The sequence below is a fragment of the Podarcis erhardii genome, assembly GCF_964252035.2.
Source record: "Podarcis erhardii genome assembly, chromosome: 9".
Classification (NCBI taxonomy): Eukaryota; Metazoa; Chordata; class Lepidosauria; order Squamata; family Lacertidae; genus Podarcis; species Podarcis erhardii.
Window position 1 is genome coordinate 68,807,310 of NC_138512.1, and position 20,857 is coordinate 68,828,166.

The following is a 20,857-nucleotide window of genomic DNA, read 5'->3' on the forward strand; positions in this document are numbered from 1 at the left end:
TTCTGCTGTTCCTTGTGGTTTGTTTTTTCGTGTGGGCCTTGAGTGACTCCTGGATTGCTTCCTCGTTAAGTGAATAATTGGGTGGGACTTTGTCTTCCTCTCGCCCTCTCTTTTGTTCCACTTCATTAGTGCACTATCTTGACGTAACCTCAGGAAGCAGCTCTGATGGCCTTGGCCCCCTCTGAGGCTACAGATGTTTCGGAGGAGGTCAAATAAGACCCTGAGGATTATCCTGATCTCGGCTGCTTTCATTCATCGGCCATATGAGCAATCCATTTTCTCCTTGGTGCCGCTGATGCCCCGTTGGAGACTTTGAACGGTGCCCCATTGCCATTATTTGGGGGGTGGGGGTGGGGAACAAGACTTTAGAACCACCTTACCCCAAAATGGCAACTGCATGTTCCATTTTGATGACTGTAACCTTGGTTTAAGGAGGTATTTTGCGTCTAGCTTGTACAGTGGTACCTCAGGTTAAGAACTTAATTTGTTCCGGAGGTCTGTTCTTAACTTGAAACTGTTCTTAACCTGAAGCACCACTTTAGCTAATGGGGCCTCCCGCTGCCGCTGTGCCACCACTGCGCGATTCTGTTCTCATCCTGAAGCAAAGTTCTTAACCCGAGGTAATATTTCTGGGTTAGCGGAGTCTGTAACCTGAAGCATCTGTAACCCAAGGTACCACTGTATATATCTGAGTTTCTAACACTGTTTTGGGAGCCCTGAGGTTTGTAAAAGTACCAAAACCAAAGTCCTAGTGGAAGCCCCACCATTCCTGTCCTGTCCCCCACAAACAGCCCACTGAGAACTGATTATGCTCAGCATCTGCAGAAAATTGATTGTCAGATAGAAAAGAAAAATGTAAGTGGAGAGGGATGGAATGAGCTAACCTGGAAATACTGTTAGGAGATGCTGCAACATTTTGTTGCATGCCCACCTTGTTTTAAACTGTTCTTTCTCTCAGAACCTCAGAACAGCTTATATGCTCTCAGGAGGGCTCCCATCCAAGCAACTTCCAGGGTCAAACCTGCTTAGCTTCGTAGAAGTACAACGGCGTCCCTGATGCATTAACTCCTGTCACAACCCGTTCTGACCTTCTGAGAAACCTCAAGACTGTTTCTGTCAATATATAAAGAAAAATGAATGATACAGTATAAAGTCTGAATCATCCTAATCGGCTGTTTCTTATACTGGTTTCTATCCCATTAATACCCAATGGAATTTTGCATAATGGTGTTCATAGTAACAAATAGGGGGAAAAAATAACCACATCTGCATATTATTGGCCTCACACTCCCTTGAAGACATTGCCAGTCCTTGAATCATAGTATGGAGCGAGAAAACCGTTAATGCAATTTGTGTGTGTGGTTTTGTTTTGCTCTTTTATTGACTCAGGGTTCTGCAAGGTAAATTTTGTAGCCAGCGTGCACAAATTTGGCAAGCATCGCAAGAGCAGGCCGAACACTGGGCTTGCTAAGATTTACATTAAGTAAGTCTTGTGCGTGGACCGCTGTGCTAGAATATAATGGCAAACTGCTTTAATTTTGTTTTAACAACTAACGACATATACATTTGATTTCATAAATAAAAATAAAGAAATGTATTTGTTTTTAGAAAACTTGTACATTTGCTATCCTGCGCACTGTCATGCTTTGGCAGGATTTAAGCAGCCTAGCTGTCAGGAAGGTTGCAGTTAGAGAGAGAGAGAGAGAGAGAGAGAACAATACTTTTTCTGGCATCGTGGGAATACTGGATGAAATAATGTCTTTAACTGTAACTCCTTTTAGATGCATCTAACTGTAATTGTTTTTAGAATGCTTTGGCCTTTATAAAATTAAATTAATTACTGATACGCTTGCAACCCTGGGCTCCCTGTAAATTCAGTTAATTAATCATCATCATCTTCATCATCATCCGCAGCAAAGAGCAGTGAATGGTGTACATTTAGGAAATGTAAGAGAAATCTTCCTATTGCTTTTAAAGCTGTGACATTCTGTGTATTCCACATGCGCGCTAGATATTGATAGAGAGCTTTTAATCTGGGAATAACTCCAGCGCTGCCCTTTCTTTTTACACAAGTAAGCAATTGCCTTGTTGCGTTCTTGGTTTTCCTTGGATCAAAATGATCTGAAATCTGACCCTTGAACTTGTTTTTTCTTCCTTTCTTGGGGCGGGGGAGGAGAGATCCAGCTGTTCTGAAGGCCTGCCCAGAATCCTGAACTCTGTTTGCCATTTCACGGGAGGAACAGATGTCAGGAGAGTTATGATTTATGGTAGCAGCAGCTGCCAAAATCCTTTGAACTGTGTGCTAGGGCTAAGCGAAATCAAAGGATGCTGTGAAACGAATTGACGCTTAGCATATTTTGCTAATTGTCAATGTATAGAGTGTGTTGATCAAAAAAATAAATTTAAAAATCCATCCTGGATATGTTCATTTATACCTGGGTCTCCCACGCTTGGTTATGAGCTTTCTGGGTTACAGACGCTTCAGGTTACAGACTGCACAAACCCAGAAAATAGTACCTCAGGTTAAGAACTTTGCTTCAGGATGAGAACAGAAATCGCGCGGTGGCGGCGAGTGCCCCATTAGCTAACGTGGTACCTCAGGTTAAGAACAGTTCCAGGTTAAGAATGGACCTCCAGAATGAATTAAGTTTATAACCCGAGGTACCACTGTACAGTGGAGCCTTGGTTCTCAAACTTAATGTGTTTCGGAAGTCCGTTCAACTCCTGAAACGTTCGAAAACCAAGGCGCGGCTTCCGATTGGCGCCAGTGCCCCAGAAATAATAGACGACAGCCGCATTGGACGTTCGACTTCTGAAAAAATGTTCGGAAACTGGAACACTTACTTCCCAGTTTTCGGCGTTCAGAAGCCGATTTGTTTGTCAGCTAAGCCATTCGAGAACCAAGGTTCCACTGTATATGTGAGTTTCTAACCCCAGTAGTTTTGAACTGGACCATCTCCTCACCTTGGAAGAGGAGGTTCATTCTGCATATTCCTGCATTGCAGGGGGTTGGACTAGATGATCCTCAGGGTCCTTTTTCAGCTCTACTGAAAGGTTGTATTTTCTGAGAATCCTCTGGAAAAATAATCTCTCAAAGGACCTGTTGATGGCATTTTACCATTGTACTGTTGAGAGTGTATTAACTTATGGTCTGTGTGTGTGGTTTGGGAGCTGCATGGTCAGGGAAAAAACAATGCTGTCCAGGGTTGTAAAGACTGCGGAGAGAATAATTGGGTGCACTCTTCCCACCTTGGATCAAATCTATGCTTCCAGGTGCTATAAGAAAGCTGCAGAGATAGCGCAGGATAGTGCGCACCCCGGAAATGATCTCTTTCAGCTTCTGCCTTCTGGAAGAAGGTACAGGGTTATAAAGACTAGGACTAGCCGCCTGAGAAACAGTTTCTATTCAAATGTGATTTTGGTTTTAAACGCAGTATAAGTTAGTCTCTATGGGAGTATATTGTATTTAATTATGGGGTATCGAGAGTTTTTTAGGGGGCTAACCATGCTGGGATAGCAGGCTTGTTGGTTTCTAAATGTCTGGTGTAGATTTTCGATTTCGTTGTTCTGTATGGGACAGTACCAATAAAGATTATCGTATTGCAGTGTTTCCCAACCTTGGGCCTCCAGCTGTTTTTGAACTACAATTCCCATCATCCCTGACCACTGGTCTTGCTAGCTAGGGATGATGGGAATTGTAGTCCAAAAACAGCTGGAGGCCCAAGGTTGGGAAACACTGTCGTATTGTATCGTATTGTATCTACAATTCTATGATTCCCCAGTGTCAGAAGAGATCCCATATTAGGATCACAGAGTATTGGAAGCTGCCTCATACAGAGTCAGATCAAAGGTCCATTTACACTGATTGGCAGAAGCTCTCTAGAATTTCTGGCAGGGGTCATTGAGTCTGAGGCCTTCTGCATGCAAGGCAGATGTTCTCCGACTGACCTACAGCCCTTTCCGATTGCTCACCCCCTGCACCTATCCTGTCCTCCATTTCCACCCCTTCCTATGGTCATGGGAACAGGGGCTTCCTTCTCCTGATGGTCAGAGGAGTGGGCTTCACACCGACCTGAGGCCTCCTAAGGGACAATCTTGGGTAGAACATACAAAAAATATCTACATGGTGCCTAGGGAACAACTTGCACCTTAATATCAGCAAGACAAAGCAGATGGTGTTGGACTTTCGGAGGAAGAGAGGAGAACTAGCCACACTGTACATCAGGGAGGGCTGTGTGGAGAGTCTCTTCCTTTAAATTCCTAGGCGTTTATCTCAGTGAAGACCTTACTTGGAAAATCAGTACAACCCAGGTGGTTAAGAAAGCCCAACAGAGACTCCATCTCCTCAGAGTATTGCAAAAGAACGATGTCAATCAACATTTGATGATCTCCTTCTACCGGTACACAATAGAAAGTGTCCTTTCATACTGCATCATGGTGTGGTACGCTGGTTTGACATCAACTGATAGGAAGTTCTACAGAGGGTGGTGAATACCACACAAGATATTATGGGCTGTCCCGTGAATCCGCTGGATGACATTGCAGAAGAAGGTTGCCTCAGGAGAGTGAGGAAAATTCTCAGGGATGATTCACACCCTGGCCGGCACTTCCTTGATCTCCTGCCCTCAGGCAGAAGATATAGAAGCATGATTAGTCGCACCAACAGGGTAAAAAACAGCTTCTATCCATGGGCTGTTAGGCTGCTGAATGAAAAGATAACAACAGGGCAACTGACTTTCGGGTTTGGTGGGTGTGAGTCAGTAAACAAGGGGAATTAAGACTAAGAGAGCTGAGTGGAGGGGTGCTTGTGTAATCTCACTGTATTCAGGTTGTACAAGTGACAAGAAAGTATTTCAATTTCAATTCAATTCAATTCGAAGAGGTGCTCTCCGGCTAACTGGTACTAACAATGCAAATCCTGTTGCCAATGTAAAAATGACAGACAAAAGGATGTGGTTTCGATCTTTGGTTGCGTGGGAGAAGAACTGTACTCGAAAATTGCAAGAACGGATATGTTTGAGTGAGATAAAACCTTGTCAAACAAATCTGGTTGCCATAGTTGCTAGGCCTTCTTCTAGATGTGCTAAGCTATAATTGGCTTGTGAACTTCGCTTGCTGTCCAAGGTCCCTGAAGTAACCCAACAGTTCTTCCGAGTGCAGCCTGCTATAAGTTTTGCAAAGCTGGAGGGGAAAATGGGTTTTAAGGCCATAATGAAATGTTATAAATCAGAGGTTGAGTGGGGAATTTGAACTCTGATCTTCAAGGTTTGCATCCAGGATTCCAATCCTCCGTACTGGTTCTTGATTTCAAAGCTCCATTCAGTTTTGTCCTTTAGCTTTTTTTAAAAATAAAATAAAAAAGGCTTTTCTTGGGTATCATTGATCGTTGGCAGTCCAGAAACTCTTGGAAAAGGGGTGGTGGTGGTCAGCTCTCTGGAAAGACAAAGCAGATCCTATATTTGGTGCAAAACAAAGGAAATAAAAAAAGATGACATCAGTTATTTTGCTCTCTCTACGTTGTTCTGTCAAGGAAGTTAATAACCGTGCTTAGATTCACAATACGATGTAAGAGGATGTTGCTGTCCGGTGATGGTCTCATCCAGCAATTGTTTTATCATGGCTTCTGTTACCTTATTTTATTTTAACATTGCTTGTGCATTTTTGTTGCTGTCTGGCAAGTGGCAAATCCAGATAATAGTTTCATAGAATCGTGGAGTTGGAAGGGACCCTGAGGATCATCTAGTCCAACCCAAATATGCAGCTGTCCCATATGGGGATCGAACCTGCAGCCTTGGCGTTATCAGCACCATGCCCTCACCAACTGAGCCATCCAGGTGTTTGTGTTGGGGATGAAATTTTAGTGGGTATCCACATTGTTCATACAATAAATGTAACGTCTGTTGTTCTGAAACACACTTTCCACTCAGCAACTCAGATAGGCAGAGGAGGTTCACCCTGGTTACTCTGCCCCTTTCTTCCAACTGCCCCCCCAAATATCCTGCCCCCCTGTGGCTCCTATCTTCCCCACAACTCGTTTTCCAATCCCTGCCCCACATGATTCCTACTCGCATAGGGCCTGTGTGAGATTTTCATCCTCGGTCAGCCTGCCACAATCGTTTCTCACAAAAGAAGCATTGCTTTGACATTTTGTTGCTGAGAGTTTTGTTGCCTGAGCTGTTGAGATATTTGTGGACATTCCATAGAACTACAGCCTGTTTTAGAAGCGGGAGGATATTGTTAGCCATTCTAATATGCAGAATGTATTTTGAGCTGCATCCACTGGAGTGGGTTTTAAAAACGCATGGAGCTCAATTCCATCCCTTCCTCCTTGATCCTGATAGAAGCACAACTGAAATATACTCGGAATCGAGTGTGGATTTCATGCTCTTTATTCAGCTCATGGTAGTGAGGCATGGAAGTTCCCCCAAAATGTCTGCTTTATATACATTACACAATGGGTCCCATGTGATTGGCTAATTCTGGGATTCTTCTGTAGGCCAATCAGGTTGCGAATTCACTTCCACCTGGAGTTGGATTGGGTGGCTCCAGCAGACCAATCAGACTGCTGCATTCTGGATTCTACTGTTCTAGGACCAACCAGACTGCTGCATTCTGAATCCTATTGCTCTAGGACCAATCAGACTGCTTCATTCTGAATCCTATTGTTCTAGGACCAATCAGACTGCTTCATTCTGAATCCTATTGTTCTAGGACCAATCAGACTGCTGCATTCTAAATTCTGTTGTTCTAGGACCAATCAGACTGCTGCATTTTGGATCCTATTCAACTCAGTACATAACAACAACTTTATTTTGATGGGATCATGTTATCTCTCGGACATTGTCATTTACTGGATAGTGAAAAGGGGCTGAGAATAGCCTATACTCAGACTAAGACCATTGTGAGTACATTAAAACAAAACAAAACGAAACAGGAAAACCTCAGCAACTTGATATATTTTGCGCTGTTGCATGTGTCTGTTAAGCGTTTGCATAGGAAACTGAAATGCAGAAACCTAGAGAGATGGTGTAATTTTGATATGCACCCAGCTTCCTATTGCCGCAACAGGAATTACTGGCAAGCAGAGTGAAGTAAAAGTTTAAAGGGCTTATATTCTGTAGCTTTGCTCGTGGGAACTCTGTGTCTGATTTTGGCTTGATGTCATCTGTACGTTAAAGTTATTTTAATCAGCAAGAATGAGTGATTAACACGGTAGTCTGTAGTGTGTCTGGGAAACAACTCTTGAGTAAACCTTCCTTTGAAAATAAGAAGCAAGTGTCTTTTGGAAGCAATTTGCTCTATTCCAGAGAAAGTGACCATGAGCTCACTTCGACCTTTGAACTCACGATATGTTTCCACAGGTTGTGTTCATAAGTTGAAGCCAATTGGATGAGGGTAAAGGTATATTCAAAGAGACCAATGAGATGTGGCCTGGACCTGCTTCCGGCCAATCATCGGTAATCAAGCCTGCTCCTATCTGCATAGTCCTGCCCCTTTATCTGCATATGCAAATGGAGCCCTATGAAAACCAGTGCTTACACAGCAAGAAAGCACAACCACTTACTCTTCTTCTGAAAAGCATTTCTTGAAATCTCTTGCTTTTCTGGGATTGCAGCCTTCTCTCTAGACTGGGCTGGGATATGGCGAAATTGTCAAAGCATCACCAGTTGCCATGTCACTTCACAGCACCAACAAATCCTGAAACCAACAGGTCTTTGGGGCAAAGATGAAGAGCATGCAGTTTGGAGTTTGACCGTGAGGTGTATGAGCAGAAAGAACAAGAGAGGTTCTTGTGTACTGCAGATTTTTGAGGGGATATTTCCTGAGTCTTTTCTGGGCACCGAAGGTGGTACTGATGGCCATGGGCACCACGTTGATATTGGCAACCCCTGCTTTTACAAAACAGTTTTGCCTGTGTAATTTCTACACCCTCCCAGTCTCATGGCAGTCTAATTTAAACCAACTCCCTTTCACAGGGGGATTATCTGGTTGCTTTTTATCGGTCTTCAAGCATTTAGTGAATACCATCTTATTTTGATGGGCCTGCAGTATTGGTTACACCCGGACCCCATTTGGTAGTGTTTTAAACAACTCTTTTACTGTTGAGGCTGCTGGTTTTGCTCATGTTTTTTCTGTTTCTGGCTCTGTTTGGGATTGATATAATATATGTTTATTTTCTGTTCTGTTTTTCGTCCCCCACCCACAACTCGGTTCTTGATCTTTGCTGTTTTCCTTGCCAGTGATAACGAGAAGGAAAATACCTGTATCAATTCCAGGTTGCTGTAGATAGGGAGCTTGAGCTATAGGTGTGTTGTGGAAGTGACCAGGTGTGTGTGTGTGTGTGTGTGTGTGTGTGTGTGTGTGTGTGTGTCTTTGGATCTTGGGGATCCAAGGCTGTCCCCTACTCTCAACAACATTCCCTTGGGGATGTTGTTGTTTAGTCGTTTAGTCGTGTCCGACTCTTCGTGACCCCATGGACCAGAGCACGCCAGGCCCTCCTGTCTTCCACTGCCTCTTGCAGTTTGGTGAAACTCATGCTGGTAGCTTTGAGAACACTGTCCAACCATCTCGTCCTCCGTCATCCCCTTCTCCTTGTGCCCTCCATCTTTCCCAGCATCAGGGTCTTTTCCATGGAGTCTTCTCTTCTCATGAGGTGGCCAAAGTATTAGAGCCTCAGCTTCAGGATCCGTCCTTCCAGTGAGCACTCAGGGCTGATTTCCTTTGGAATGGATCAGTTTGATCTTCTTGCAGTCCATGGGACTCTCAAGAGTCTCCTCCAGCACCAGAATTCAAAACCTCCTTATAATACCCCTTCTGGCATTATTATAATTAACTGTGTATATTTATAGTTTTGTATTATAATTACCGTATTTTTCGCTCTATAACATGCACCCGACAATAACACGCACATAGTTTTTAGAGGAGGAAAATCCGTAGGCATGCCACCCGTAGGCATTCCCTCCATAACACGCACAGACATTTCACCTTACTTTCTAGGAGGAAAAAAGTGAGTGTTATGGTGCAAAAAATACAGTAATTAAATTTGTACACTGCCCTTCACCCGAAGATCACAGGGCAGTTTGCAACATAACAATACAAAATGAGGACGTGAAATGCATAATACAGTAAAGCAAAAACAAACCAATAATCCTTTCTCCCACAAACACATTTGGAAAGCCGTAATTTTTTATTTTTTTTTAATGTATTAAATATTTCTTGGCTTACAAAAGTATGTGCAACGTCTCTTTTCTCAAGTTACATTTTCTACAGATCAGTTTCATCTGTTGAGACGTTAGTGCGGGCATAGGCAAACTCCGGCCCTCCAGATGTTTGAGACTACAATTCCCATCATCCCTAGCTAACAGGACCAGTGGTCAGGGACGATGGGAATTGTAGTCCGAAACATCTGGAGGGCCGGAGTTTGCCTGTGCCTGCATTAGTGTTACATTAGGAAGAAAAGGGGGAAAGAGGTGGCGGGACGAATGGTGAGTGGGGATGGGGTCAGGTGGTGATGTTTCTATTTTACTTAATGTATGTGTGGGGTTTAATCAACCAGGCCTGGTTATAGAGAAACATTTTTGCCTGGAGCCTAAAGATATGTAGAGAAGGCACTAGGTGAGACCCCCTTAGGAGAGCGTTCCACAAATGGGGAGCCAACACAGAAAAGGCCTCTAGACCGCACACAAAGAAGGGCCTCAGATGATGAGATTTACACCCATAGAGTTTCCCACTGAGGGCCTGTGGGGTGGGTGTGCTGCGGAGTCCGTCTCTGCCCCATCCTAAACTCTCTCAACGGATTTCCAGTGGGGATTAGGATTGCTGTGAAAGGCATAGGCACGTTCGAAATCTGCCTTGACGTTTGGATTGGATGACTATAAAGACTATCTAGGCGAAGTTAGTTACAGTTCCTCCATTTTGCTTTGATAAATCTTATAATGCTCTCTCTCTCCACCCCCCCTTTCTCAATTCCCACTTTCACAAACAGATATTGAAGCAGTCATGCCCAGATATAGATCTGCAGCCATCAAGCGTTTGCGTGGGAGGTGAGTTTGCTACGGCCGGAAAACAGCGTGCAAATATTGACAATCCTGCTGTTTCTTCCTTGGGCAAAATGTGTAACTCGGCGCGCCATATGCTTGAGTAGGAAGATGCGAATTAAAGGTGCTTCCCTTCCTTCTCCAGCTTGCCAGTGACGGCATTGCAGATAAGGCCAGAATTGGGCTACATGGTGAACCTGATGGCAGGTGTAGTCCATTAACATCTGGGGGCCCCCAGATGTTAATGGACTACACCTGCCATCAGGGGTGCCACCTAACCCTCAGGATTTTGGGTGCTTGCCACCGTAAGGCTGACGTGCAACATCATGCACACATGCCTGTATGTAGCACATGTGACATAATAATAATAATAATAATAATAATAATAATAATAATAATAATAATAATTTCCAATCTTCCAAGTCAATTGTATAGCCTAAGTCCCGTTCCCACTTTAGATTTTATATAGTAATGTGTGAAATACAAATTTGGTATTATTGCTTATGGAAAGCATTTCTCTTTTCTTTTCTTTTTTCCTTTTTCTTCTTCTTCTGAAGTCTTTATTTGGTAAATATGTAGATAATTGTGTTTATATTGATATGTATTTGTTTAGATGTTTTTTTAATTACTATTCTTGCAATATTAATTAAAATTTAATAATTTTTAATAATAATAATAATAATAATAGTCACAATAACTATTTTTTTCTTTGTATCCTGCCCTCCCTGGCCAAAGCCGGGCTCAGAGTGGTTAACATCATACAAGTAAGACAATGCATAAAAACAAGCGATTGATAAATTAAGATGCACCCCACAATTAATTCAAACAAATTAAAATTAAAATTAAAACGGGACAAGTGGCAATCTTCAGGTTAAAATTGAAGGCGGTTGCCAACTGTTTCCACTGACATCACACATACTATGTGCAGGCGTGTGCCTGTGACGTCCCACATCTGTGTTTTGGTGGCGGCAGTGGCTTCTCTTCTCCCTTCTCTTCACAGCCAGCAAGGCTCCCTTTTCTGTGGGAAGGGGCTCGGAATTAGAGGCAGAGAGACTTTGCCTCCGCATCTGAGTCCCCCCCACCCCATCCCCGGAAATGGTGTCACACTCGCTGGCCGTGGAGGGCAGAGCTGAATTTCTTATCTAATTCTGCATAGTCCATTAATATCGTCTGCCATTCTTTTTTTGTCGGTAATTCTTCTTGTTTCCATTTCTGTGCTAATAATACTCTTGCTGCTGTTGTTGCATATAAAAACAATTTGCTATCCTGTCTGTTAATATCCTCCCCTACAATGCCAAGTAAAAATGCTTCTTTTTATATATATATAAATGTATATTTCAACATCTTTTTCATCTCATTATATATCATTTCCTAGAAGCTTTTCACTTTCTTACATTCCCACCACATGTGATAAAAAGATCCTTCTTTTTCTTTACATTTCCAACATTTATTACTTGTTTTATACATTTTGGCTAATTTCTCTGGTGTAATATACCATCTGTACATCATTTTCATCACATTTTCTTTCAGAGCATTGCATGCTGTAAATTTTAATCCCTCTTCCCACAGTTTCCCCCAATCTTTTAACTGTCTCTCTGGTGTCCCTGCTTTCAGAGGAGTTCCAGGTCGTTCTGCGAGGCTTCATGTTGGGAAGGAATGTGAACAACGTCTTCTGCTCCTACGAGGTCTATGGCATGAAAATTGGTAAGTATCCCCGAAAAGTGCAAAACAGTGTTACACAAATTGAAACTCTTGCCTCTGCCCCCCCCCAGTTCTTAGGGAGCTGGTGTAAGCCAGCAGTAATGCATTTTAAATCTGGTGGGGGAAGCTCTCACTCCCCCACCACTCACGTTTCTTTGTTCCGAATTTTCTAGCAAGTTTTTGCTCTTGCAAAGCTGGTTTTCACTTAAGGAAATATTTGAGGCTGAAGGCAAAGCGCAGCAAGATGTTTATCCTGAGCCAGTGTGGTGTAGTGGTTAAGAGCGGTAGATTCGTAATCTGAGGAACCGGGTTCGCGTCTCCGCTCCTCCACATGCAGCTGCTGGGTGACCTTGTGCCAGTCATACTTCTCTGAAGTCTCTCGGCCCCACTCACCTCACAGAGTGTTTGTTGTGGGGGAGGAAGGGAAAGGAGAATGTTAGCCGCTTTGAGACTCCTTCGGGTAGTGATAAAGCGGGATATCAAATCCATACTCTTCTTCTTCTTCCTCTACCCCCAGCCCCGAGTTACCTATTTTTTTTTATTATTAAATAAAGCATGTCAGAGTAAATCATATGATAAACATCTCATCTAGTTTGTCTCCTAGCTAAATGTGTTTTCATGTAGTGCATAGTTTTGATATGGGTCGTATCCACACCATGCATTTAAAGTACAGTCGTACCTTGGATCCCAAACACCTTATGAGTTGAACGTTTTGGCTCCCGAACGCCGCAAACCCGGAAGTGAGTGTTCCGGTTTGTGAACGTTCTTTGGAACCCAAATGTCCAATGGGCTTCCACGGCTTCCGATTGGCTGCTTATTATTCACTGAACTGGTTTCTCCCCACGTTTTTCTCCAATTGTGAACAGCAGACTCAAGGGTATATGCGCATACTCAGAAGGCTAGAGTTGTAGCTTAGCAGTAGGGCATGTGCTTTGCCTTCAGAATGTCCTGGATTCAATCCCAGCCATTTATAACTAAAAACATCAAACAGACGCTGACGCTCAGTCAATACTGGTCTTGATGGGTAATTGGACTGATCAACTATAAGACAGTTTCCAATACCCCTAAGCTTGGCCAAACCTAAGTGGCACCTTATTCCACCCTGTTCTTGCACCTCATATCCCCACGAGGGTTGTCTTATCACATTTTGTGAGATCTGTGTCTTGTTGTTGTTGTTTAGTCGTTTAGTCGTGACCGACTCTTTGTGACCCCATGGACCAGAGCATGCCAGGCACTCCTGTCTTCCACTGCCTCCCGCAGTTTAGTCAAACTCATGCTGGTAGCTTCGTCCACTGTCCAACCATCTCGTCCTCCGTCATCCCCTTCTCCTTGTGCCCTCCATCTTTCCCAACATCAGGGTCTTTTCCAGGGAGTCTTCTCTTCTCATGAGGTGGCCAAAGTATTGGGGCCTCAGCTTCAGGATCTGTCCTTCCAGTGAGCACTCAGGGCTGATTTCCTTCAGAATGGAAAGGTTTGATCTTCTTGCAGTCCATGGGACTCTCAGGAGTCTCCTCCAGCACCATAATTCAAAAGCATCAATTCTTCGGCAATCAGCCTTCTTTATGGTCCAGCTCTCACTTCCATATATCACTACTGGGAAAACCATAGCTTTAACTATACAGACCTTTGTTGGCAAGGTGATGTCTGCTTTTTAAGATGCTGTCTAGGTTTGTCATTGCTTTTCTCCCAAGAAGCTGGCGTATTTTAATTTTGTGACTGCTGTCACCATCTGCAGTGTTCCAATACCCCTAAGCTTGGCCAAACCTAAGTGGCACCTTATTCCACCCTGTTTTTTTTGCCTCATATCCCCACAAGAGTTGTCTTATCACATTTTGCGAGATCTGTGTCTAAAGCACAGTAAATTGCACATCACTGAAGGAAGACAAAGAATTTTGCCAGGTGGACATACTTTGGTTTGAGAGGTTAAACATTTCCTCAGTCTGCTGCAGGTTGTAGATTTGTGTGCATGTCTGTGTTTATAATTTGGCCGGGTTTTCCACGCCTTCTCATTTTTTTGTGTGGGGGGGGGGAATTGCCAAATGGTGTAAAGGAACCTTGCCAAAGAGAACAGAAGAAGACCAACCTTCTCTCCCTCAGTACTCTCTGATATGAGGGCATTTAAGACAAAAGCATATGGGCATATGCTAACCCACTCTGTTTGTGCTAGTATCCAATCTGGAATTAGCTGCTAGTGCAAAATGTTCTGTTCACAAGAAGAAATGTTTCATGAGCCCCTTCTAACACATTCATAAAGTAGTAATAGTAATAATAAAAAAGGAATGTTAATTTATTTGTTGCCTTTACTAAATAAACTTACTACATAAAATGTCTCAAAGCAATGTAAAAAAATAAATCATGAATAGCACAAAAAATACATTAAAAATACATCAAAAAGACTGAAAAACGTTATAGACTAAAAGTGGACATCCTGCCACACACACAAAAAGGACAAATGGTACCCAAGCCCTACTTAAAAGTTGAAAACCAAAACAGGCCAGGACATTATCATAGCATAGGACTCCAAATGAGAGCCAAATACTTGAGTGAACAGGAACGTCTTTGCCTAGCACCTAGAAGTTGACAGTGATGGTGCCGTGTGCATCTTTTTGGGGAAAGCCTTCCACAATCGAGGAGCCACTGAAGATCTGTTCTGCAAATGGAGGAGGCACACAAAGAAGGGTCTTAAATGCTGATTATAGGGTCTGGATAGGTTCATGCATGGAGAGGTGGTCCCTAAAGTATTGGGGTCCTAAGCCACATAAGGCATCAGCTGAAAGGTTCCATAAAGCAGGGAAATGGCCGGGAAATTTTTGACTTTGTATTTAAGAGGTATGTGATATCTTGTGGGCCAGTGGGTAGAGAGCTGGGTTATCAGGAGTTTGTATCTCCTTCCTCCCAGGATGGACGGCAAAGGGAGATCAGCTGGGTGGGTCCCAAATGGATTTAAATAGCTTCTAAATGGTCCCGTGTTAGACTGACTTGAGACATCTTCAACCAAGCCTTATGAAGATGGGTTGAGAGAGCTGGGTATGTCTGGCCTGGAGAATAGAAGATGGAGAGGTGACAGAATAGCCATCTTCAAATATCTGAAGGGCTTCCAGATGGAAGATGGAGCAAGTTTGTTTTCTGTTGCTCTGGAGGGTAGGACCCAAACCAATGGATTCAAATTACAGTGGTACCTCGGGTTAAGAACTTAATTTGTTCTGGAGGTCTGTTCTTAACCTGAAACTGTTCTTAACCTGAGGTACCACTTTAGCTAATGGGGCGTCCTGCTGCCGCTGCGCCGCCACCACTCGATTTCTGTTCTCATCCTGAAGCAAAGTTCTTAACCCGAGGTACTATTTCTGGGTTAGCGGGGTCTGTAACCTGAAGCATCTGTAACCCGAGGTGCCACTGTACATGGAAGGAGATTTCAATTAATCATTAGTAAGAGCTGTTGGACAGTGGAAGGGAGGTGGTGGGTTCACTTTGGAGGTTTTTAAGCAGAGGTTGGAAGGTCATCTGCCATGATTCTTTAGCAGTGATTCCTGCATTGCAGGGGTTGTGTGAATACAGTAGTACCTTGGGTTACATATGCTTTAGGTTACAGACTCCGCTAACCCAGAAATAGTACCTCAGGTTAAGAACTTTGCTTCAGGATGAGAACAGAAATCGTGTGGCAGCAGTACGGCGGCAGCGGGAGGCTCCATTAGCTAAAGTGGTGCTTCAGGTTAAGAACAGTTTCAGGTTAAGAACGGACCTCCAGAACGAATTAAGTACGTAACCAGAGATACCACTGTATTTGATTCCATGATTCTTGAACAGATATCTCTGCATACTGCTTCTAAGTTTAGCTTAGAGCAGGGGAACCTGTGGATCTTTGATTATTGTTGGACCTCAGCTTTTTATCCTGTGAAATTAAGGTTATGTGACACTTTGTTTTTGTTTTCTCCTCACAGATGAAAGGCCCATAGAGGTGGGAACTGACTATATCCTCTGCCCAGCACCTATTCTTAATGAAACTGGCCAGTAAGTAGTTCACACTTGTGTGCCATGATTAATTCATTTAATAGAGAGAAGCTCTGGAGAGCCCAAAGCACCCATCTGCCAAGGAGGTTGCTCATGGTGTCTCTGTATGAGTGAAGGTTGCGGCTATGCCTCTCTCCTGTCAGGTCCCACTGAGGGCAGGCAATTTTTCTTGAATTTTCTGAAACAAATGTAATTGGATCATTCAGTCACACCCAGTTTGCTGGTGGTGGGGTGTTTGTGTTAGTGTTAGAGTGACTCTGCATGAGTCAGTGTTCATTCAGGAAACGTAGATTATAGGAATATGGAAAGGGCATCTCTGAGGATGAGTAATGCATTCTCTAAAGTCTCTAAAGTTTGGGAGACATAGACTTGGCTGTAGCTTTGATCTGTGCTTTAGAAAAGAACTGTGTTTTAGAAAAGCTGGTAACTTCCTCCCTCTTTCACTGATCCCTTCCTGTGCGCTAATTCACTGGGGAGATTCACCAGATCTGAAATGAGTTTTAGATAGCTTGCGACCAAACAGATTTGGAGAAGACTGTAAAAATGAACCCACAGCCAGTTCATTTAACTCTGAAAAGCTCTGGCTTGTCAAAAGTTGTGTGCATGCTAGCTCCCTTTTAAAAATAAAATAAAACAGGGCATGTAATATGCTTTCTTCCGGACGATCTTTGGTCTCATGGTTAAACGGCTTACATTACCACTGACACTTACAAGCTATTATTAAAATTGCGCGTCAAGATGTGTAACAGCACTCAACGTGCGATGATAAAACAAGGCACTAATTTAACATCCGCAGCAGAATCTTCACAACATTATGGCTGAAACATTGTCCAGGTCTTATTCTAAGTGTCACTGGCCTTGCCTGAAGATCCTGTATGTAGCCTTTAAAGCTAATTCTTCCTTCCATGTTCAGATATGCCTTGGGCTTCCGAGATCACATTTGCTTAGATTAAATTGCTTACATACTTAGGGAAGCTTTTCTTCTGTGCTATCCAAGCTAGTCAGGAAGCAGAACATAAATAGAAATGGGAGCATGCAACCAGGAACCTGCCTTGTAGCAGGAGAAGAACTTCACTGCCATCTGTCCACTGGAGGCACAAAGTAAAGAGTCCATTAAGATGGTCCCTTGTAGCATGTAACTATGGGTTTGCCTCTTAGCTTTTGCTTTTTCTGAAGATGTTCTGCAAGGCAGCAGAGCATCCCTCTACTCCACTGTTTTTCTATGTGGATTTTCCCTTTGGAAAGAAAAGAACTACAGTGGTACCTTGGTCCTCAAACTTAATCCGTTCCGGAAATCTGTTCCAAAACCAAAGCGTTCCAAAACCAAGGCACGCTTTCCCATAGATGCAAATGCAAAACGGATTAATCCGTTCCAGACTTTTAAAAACAACCCCATAAACAGCAATTTAACATGGATTTTACTATCTAACAAGACCATTGATCCATAAAATGAAAGCAATAATCAATGTACTGTACTATCAAAGAAATAAGACAGTATCGCAGATGATAAAAATTAAAATTATTATTTTTTCTTACCTGCACTGATGATAGTCATTGTTTGGATGGGGGGCTTTTATCCATTTCCACAGTCACACAATCAACCAATCAATCAATAAATCAGTAGCTGAACTGGGTTCCACACAGTCCCAGGTTCAAATTGTGCCATCTGCAGGTGAGGCTAGGAGAGAACCCTGCCCAAAATCTTGGAGAGACGCTGTCAGTCATTGTAGCTGGTACTTAGTCAGATGGACTCAGTATAACTGCATAGGCAAGAATAAGGCCCCAAAATATAAAAGTGCTCTATATTGTATTCAAAGAATAAATGTACAAATGAATGAACAATGCAAATAGGAAAATAAGTACAGTATTACATATAACAGAAGATGGAAAACTGCTTGCAATCTATTTTGAATCCGTCTTTTTAATCATGCCCAAATAATCTAGAGTCCTTGGGAAGAGTTTTAACAACAAACTTCATTGCTCACCAATAGAAAATACTTTGCCCGATCAGCTGTTTTGTTGACGATGGTTCTCCATTGTAAACATAACTTAATGTTCTCTATCCTGGACTTTTTCCATAAATAACATACAAATACTTTACTATCCGAAGATGCAAATGGGATATTTCACTCAAATTACAGTCTCCAACATTCCCCAGGGTTGGAAGAGAATAAACATTACTTCCATGAAACAGAATTTGTATTAGTTGTGAACATCCTTCTTTTAGGTGACTAATTGTTAGCAATCAAAAACTGGGACATTTATTGTTTATTCCACTGACACAATGCAAGGGATTGTCCCGTGTGTCTGTGTTTGTATGGTATCACCTCATTCTGCATGTGAAGGAACAAAGGTTTGAATGCTTCCCCACATAAGCTTTCCTCCTCACATTCAAAACTAGCATGTCAGAGAGCTGCGTGGAGGGTGGTTTAGTGTGGTAAACTCTTTAGGTTTAGTTGCAGGGGAGGAGCGTTAGAGCATTGCTCCATCTTCCCAATTGCCATCTGAAAGCGATTCAGCAACCCAGCAACAGATGTATCACGTGGGGCTCTGAGATGATCACCACAGCGCAGCCTGCCAAACGAACGTTAAATGTGCTGGATTTTTTTTACTGCCGTGTGTCTTTTAAACCTTGGTGCAAATTATCAGAACATGTTGTATTTTTATTGTTCTGGGATGTGACTGTCGGGCGGTAAAGTGTTTCTGCAGTCGGCACAGCACCAAATTGAAGTGGCAATGCAGGCAAAGTACTTGGTAGCCAGGAGAGGTTCTTTTTGGGGCCGTCTTTATAAAACACTGCCTCTAGACTAGCCTGTTACGGTCAGGTGTAGATGTTACATAATGGTGTTGACTTACTATTTTTCATCCTGGTATGTGTGCGATGGACTTCAGTTTTTTTGCTGTTTTAAAGAATTCTGAAGGAGTTTGGTCTAGGCAGCGTGTGGCGAGTTAGTCAGCCGACAGCTCTGAAAGCAAATGTACATATTTGAACTTCTGACTTTCCATTGGCACAGCTTGTGCTGTTGTTGGAGAGCTCCCAGTTATTCCCCTTGAGGGGAGCGAACTTTGGTTGCTAACTTAGCAGCGAGCAATCTGCAAAATCTCCGCTCCCACCTCCCCGCCTGAAAAGCACACACAACACAATCCCCATGGGAAGCAGTGTAGATTAAGTTGCTTTACCCCCCTGCCAGTTTTTACAACCTCCAGGAATTCCCTAAATATACGGAGGGGGCAGATAGGCACATCTACTCCTATTAAACTCAAGGCAGGCCGACAAGGAAAGAGGCCAAACAGCCTAAAATAAATTGGTATGGCTGGCAGGACAGTGGCTTAGCTTGGACTCCAGCCCCAATCTCGTATTTCTGTTGACAGGACCGTGTGATCCAGATTGATAAAATGTCATCCAGGGCTTTGCACCCAATAGCAAAGGAATGCAGCCTGCTGTGCCATCAGGGTTGGATTTTGGTGTCCTAAATTTGAGGCAAATTTGAGGCAAGCAGGACAGTAAATTGGAAAGCCTGACCATTTTGAGTTAGAATGAACATTCTGCAACCTGTATAAACACGAGATAAACACTTAATTTCTCTTATTTTTCATGATCTGCTTTCTTCTGGTTGTGCTGGTTATAGTGGAGGACACGAAAATGCTCTGCTGCCAAACTATAGAAAATCTTATACATTCACTTTCTGAGATTTTATCAGGTGTAGCTCATGTGGCTTAAAATGTCTCGCTTCCCTTTCCAGTCTGGCTGGAAGTGACTGTGGCTGGGGGTGGGAGAGAATTACCTTTAGGCATTGAAGCTCAGGGAGGTAAAGTGGGTTGTGCCTTGTTCCATGTTTAAAAGTAAGCATTCACTAGGAAAGGAACTGAAAATAAAACTGCTGACATAATAATGCCGGTAATATCCAAGGCAACATGATGACCAAATACAATGATACGATATCAATATACACTCTTTATATAATATGAAATATATGAAATCACATAAACAGAAAACTTATGAATCTCTGAAAGTCACAAAATATGCACTCTTAATGGATTCTCTTGAAAACATAAAACCAAATAAAAATAAGTCTTATATGTCTCTGCAAGTCTTTGAAGACTATGCAAGTCTCTGAAAGAAGACTTATAAGACTTTCAGTGACTTTCAGAGATTCATAAATTTTCTGTTTATGTGATTTCATATATTTCATATTATATAATATATTTTCATATTATATTAAAAATGTATATTGATATCGTATTGTTGTATGTGGTCATCATGTTGCCTTGGATATTACTGACTGTTGTTTGCAACACAGGGCTTAAACTGTTTGACATAATAATGCCGTCATACAAATCTATGGTGTGACCACATTTGGCAATAGTTTGTTCAGTTCTGGTCACCTCAAAAATGATATTGTAGAGTTGGAAAAGGTTCAGGGAAAAGCAACCAAGACGATCAAGGGGATGGAGCAATTTCCGTATGAGGAAAGCTTGCAGCATTTTGAAGTGCCACCTTGCCCCTCTCTATACTGTTAAGCATCAGTGATACCACTGCTAGGAAGCTGACGCTGTAGCTGCAGACCACTTGTGCTTGCAAATAGTAAAGACTTCCCTGCATGAACTGCTTGGTAAATTGATAATCCATGTTTATTTTTATTTTTTTATAATAGATTTTATTAACGTTTTGAAGGTTACAGAAAGAAAAATAGAAAAAGTTAAACAGACAAAGCACAAAAAACAAACAAATAAATAAATAAAAAAACACAAATCCAACCTTTACATAACTTTCTTTCCTTTGCTTATTTCCTTGACCTCCTCACACCTCCCTTTTTTGTATTCTAGTTCAATTAGATATTTCAGCAAATCCTTTCCATCTTTGTTTTTATCCTAAAAATTTATCTTGATATACTATAATTTTACATTCTCCTCTTTCACTAAATACCAATCCATTTTTACTTAATCCTTTATAACAATTCTGCTAAAACCACATAGCTTCATTCCAACATCCTTCTAACATTCCTTAATTTTACAATGTTTCTGTAGGTAAACTTTAAATTTTTCCCAATCTTCTTCCACCGACTGATAATCCATGTTTATCCTCTGGCTGGAGTAATAAAGGGAACCTC

The 20,857-nt window shown here is 42.4% G+C and overlaps 2 protein-coding genes across 2 annotated transcripts in view; one reads left to right on the plus strand and one right to left on the minus strand.

Moving 5' to 3' along the window:
* PRDM8 (PR/SET domain 8) overlaps positions 1–20,857 on the minus strand; it is a 147,453-nt gene that overhangs the window by 110,142 nt on the left and 16,454 nt on the right. The window lies entirely within an intron of this gene.
* Positions 1–20,857, plus strand: part of ANTXR2 (ANTXR cell adhesion molecule 2) — a 150,135-nt gene that overhangs the window by 35,172 nt on the left and 94,106 nt on the right. The window contains exons 8-10 of the mRNA XM_081876994.1: positions 9,986–10,043; positions 11,652–11,741; positions 15,677–15,746. Coding sequence (XP_081733120.1) covers positions 9,986–10,043; positions 11,652–11,741; positions 15,677–15,746 — 218 coding nt within the window. The remainder of the gene's footprint in view (positions 1–9,985; positions 10,044–11,651; positions 11,742–15,676; positions 15,747–20,857) is intronic.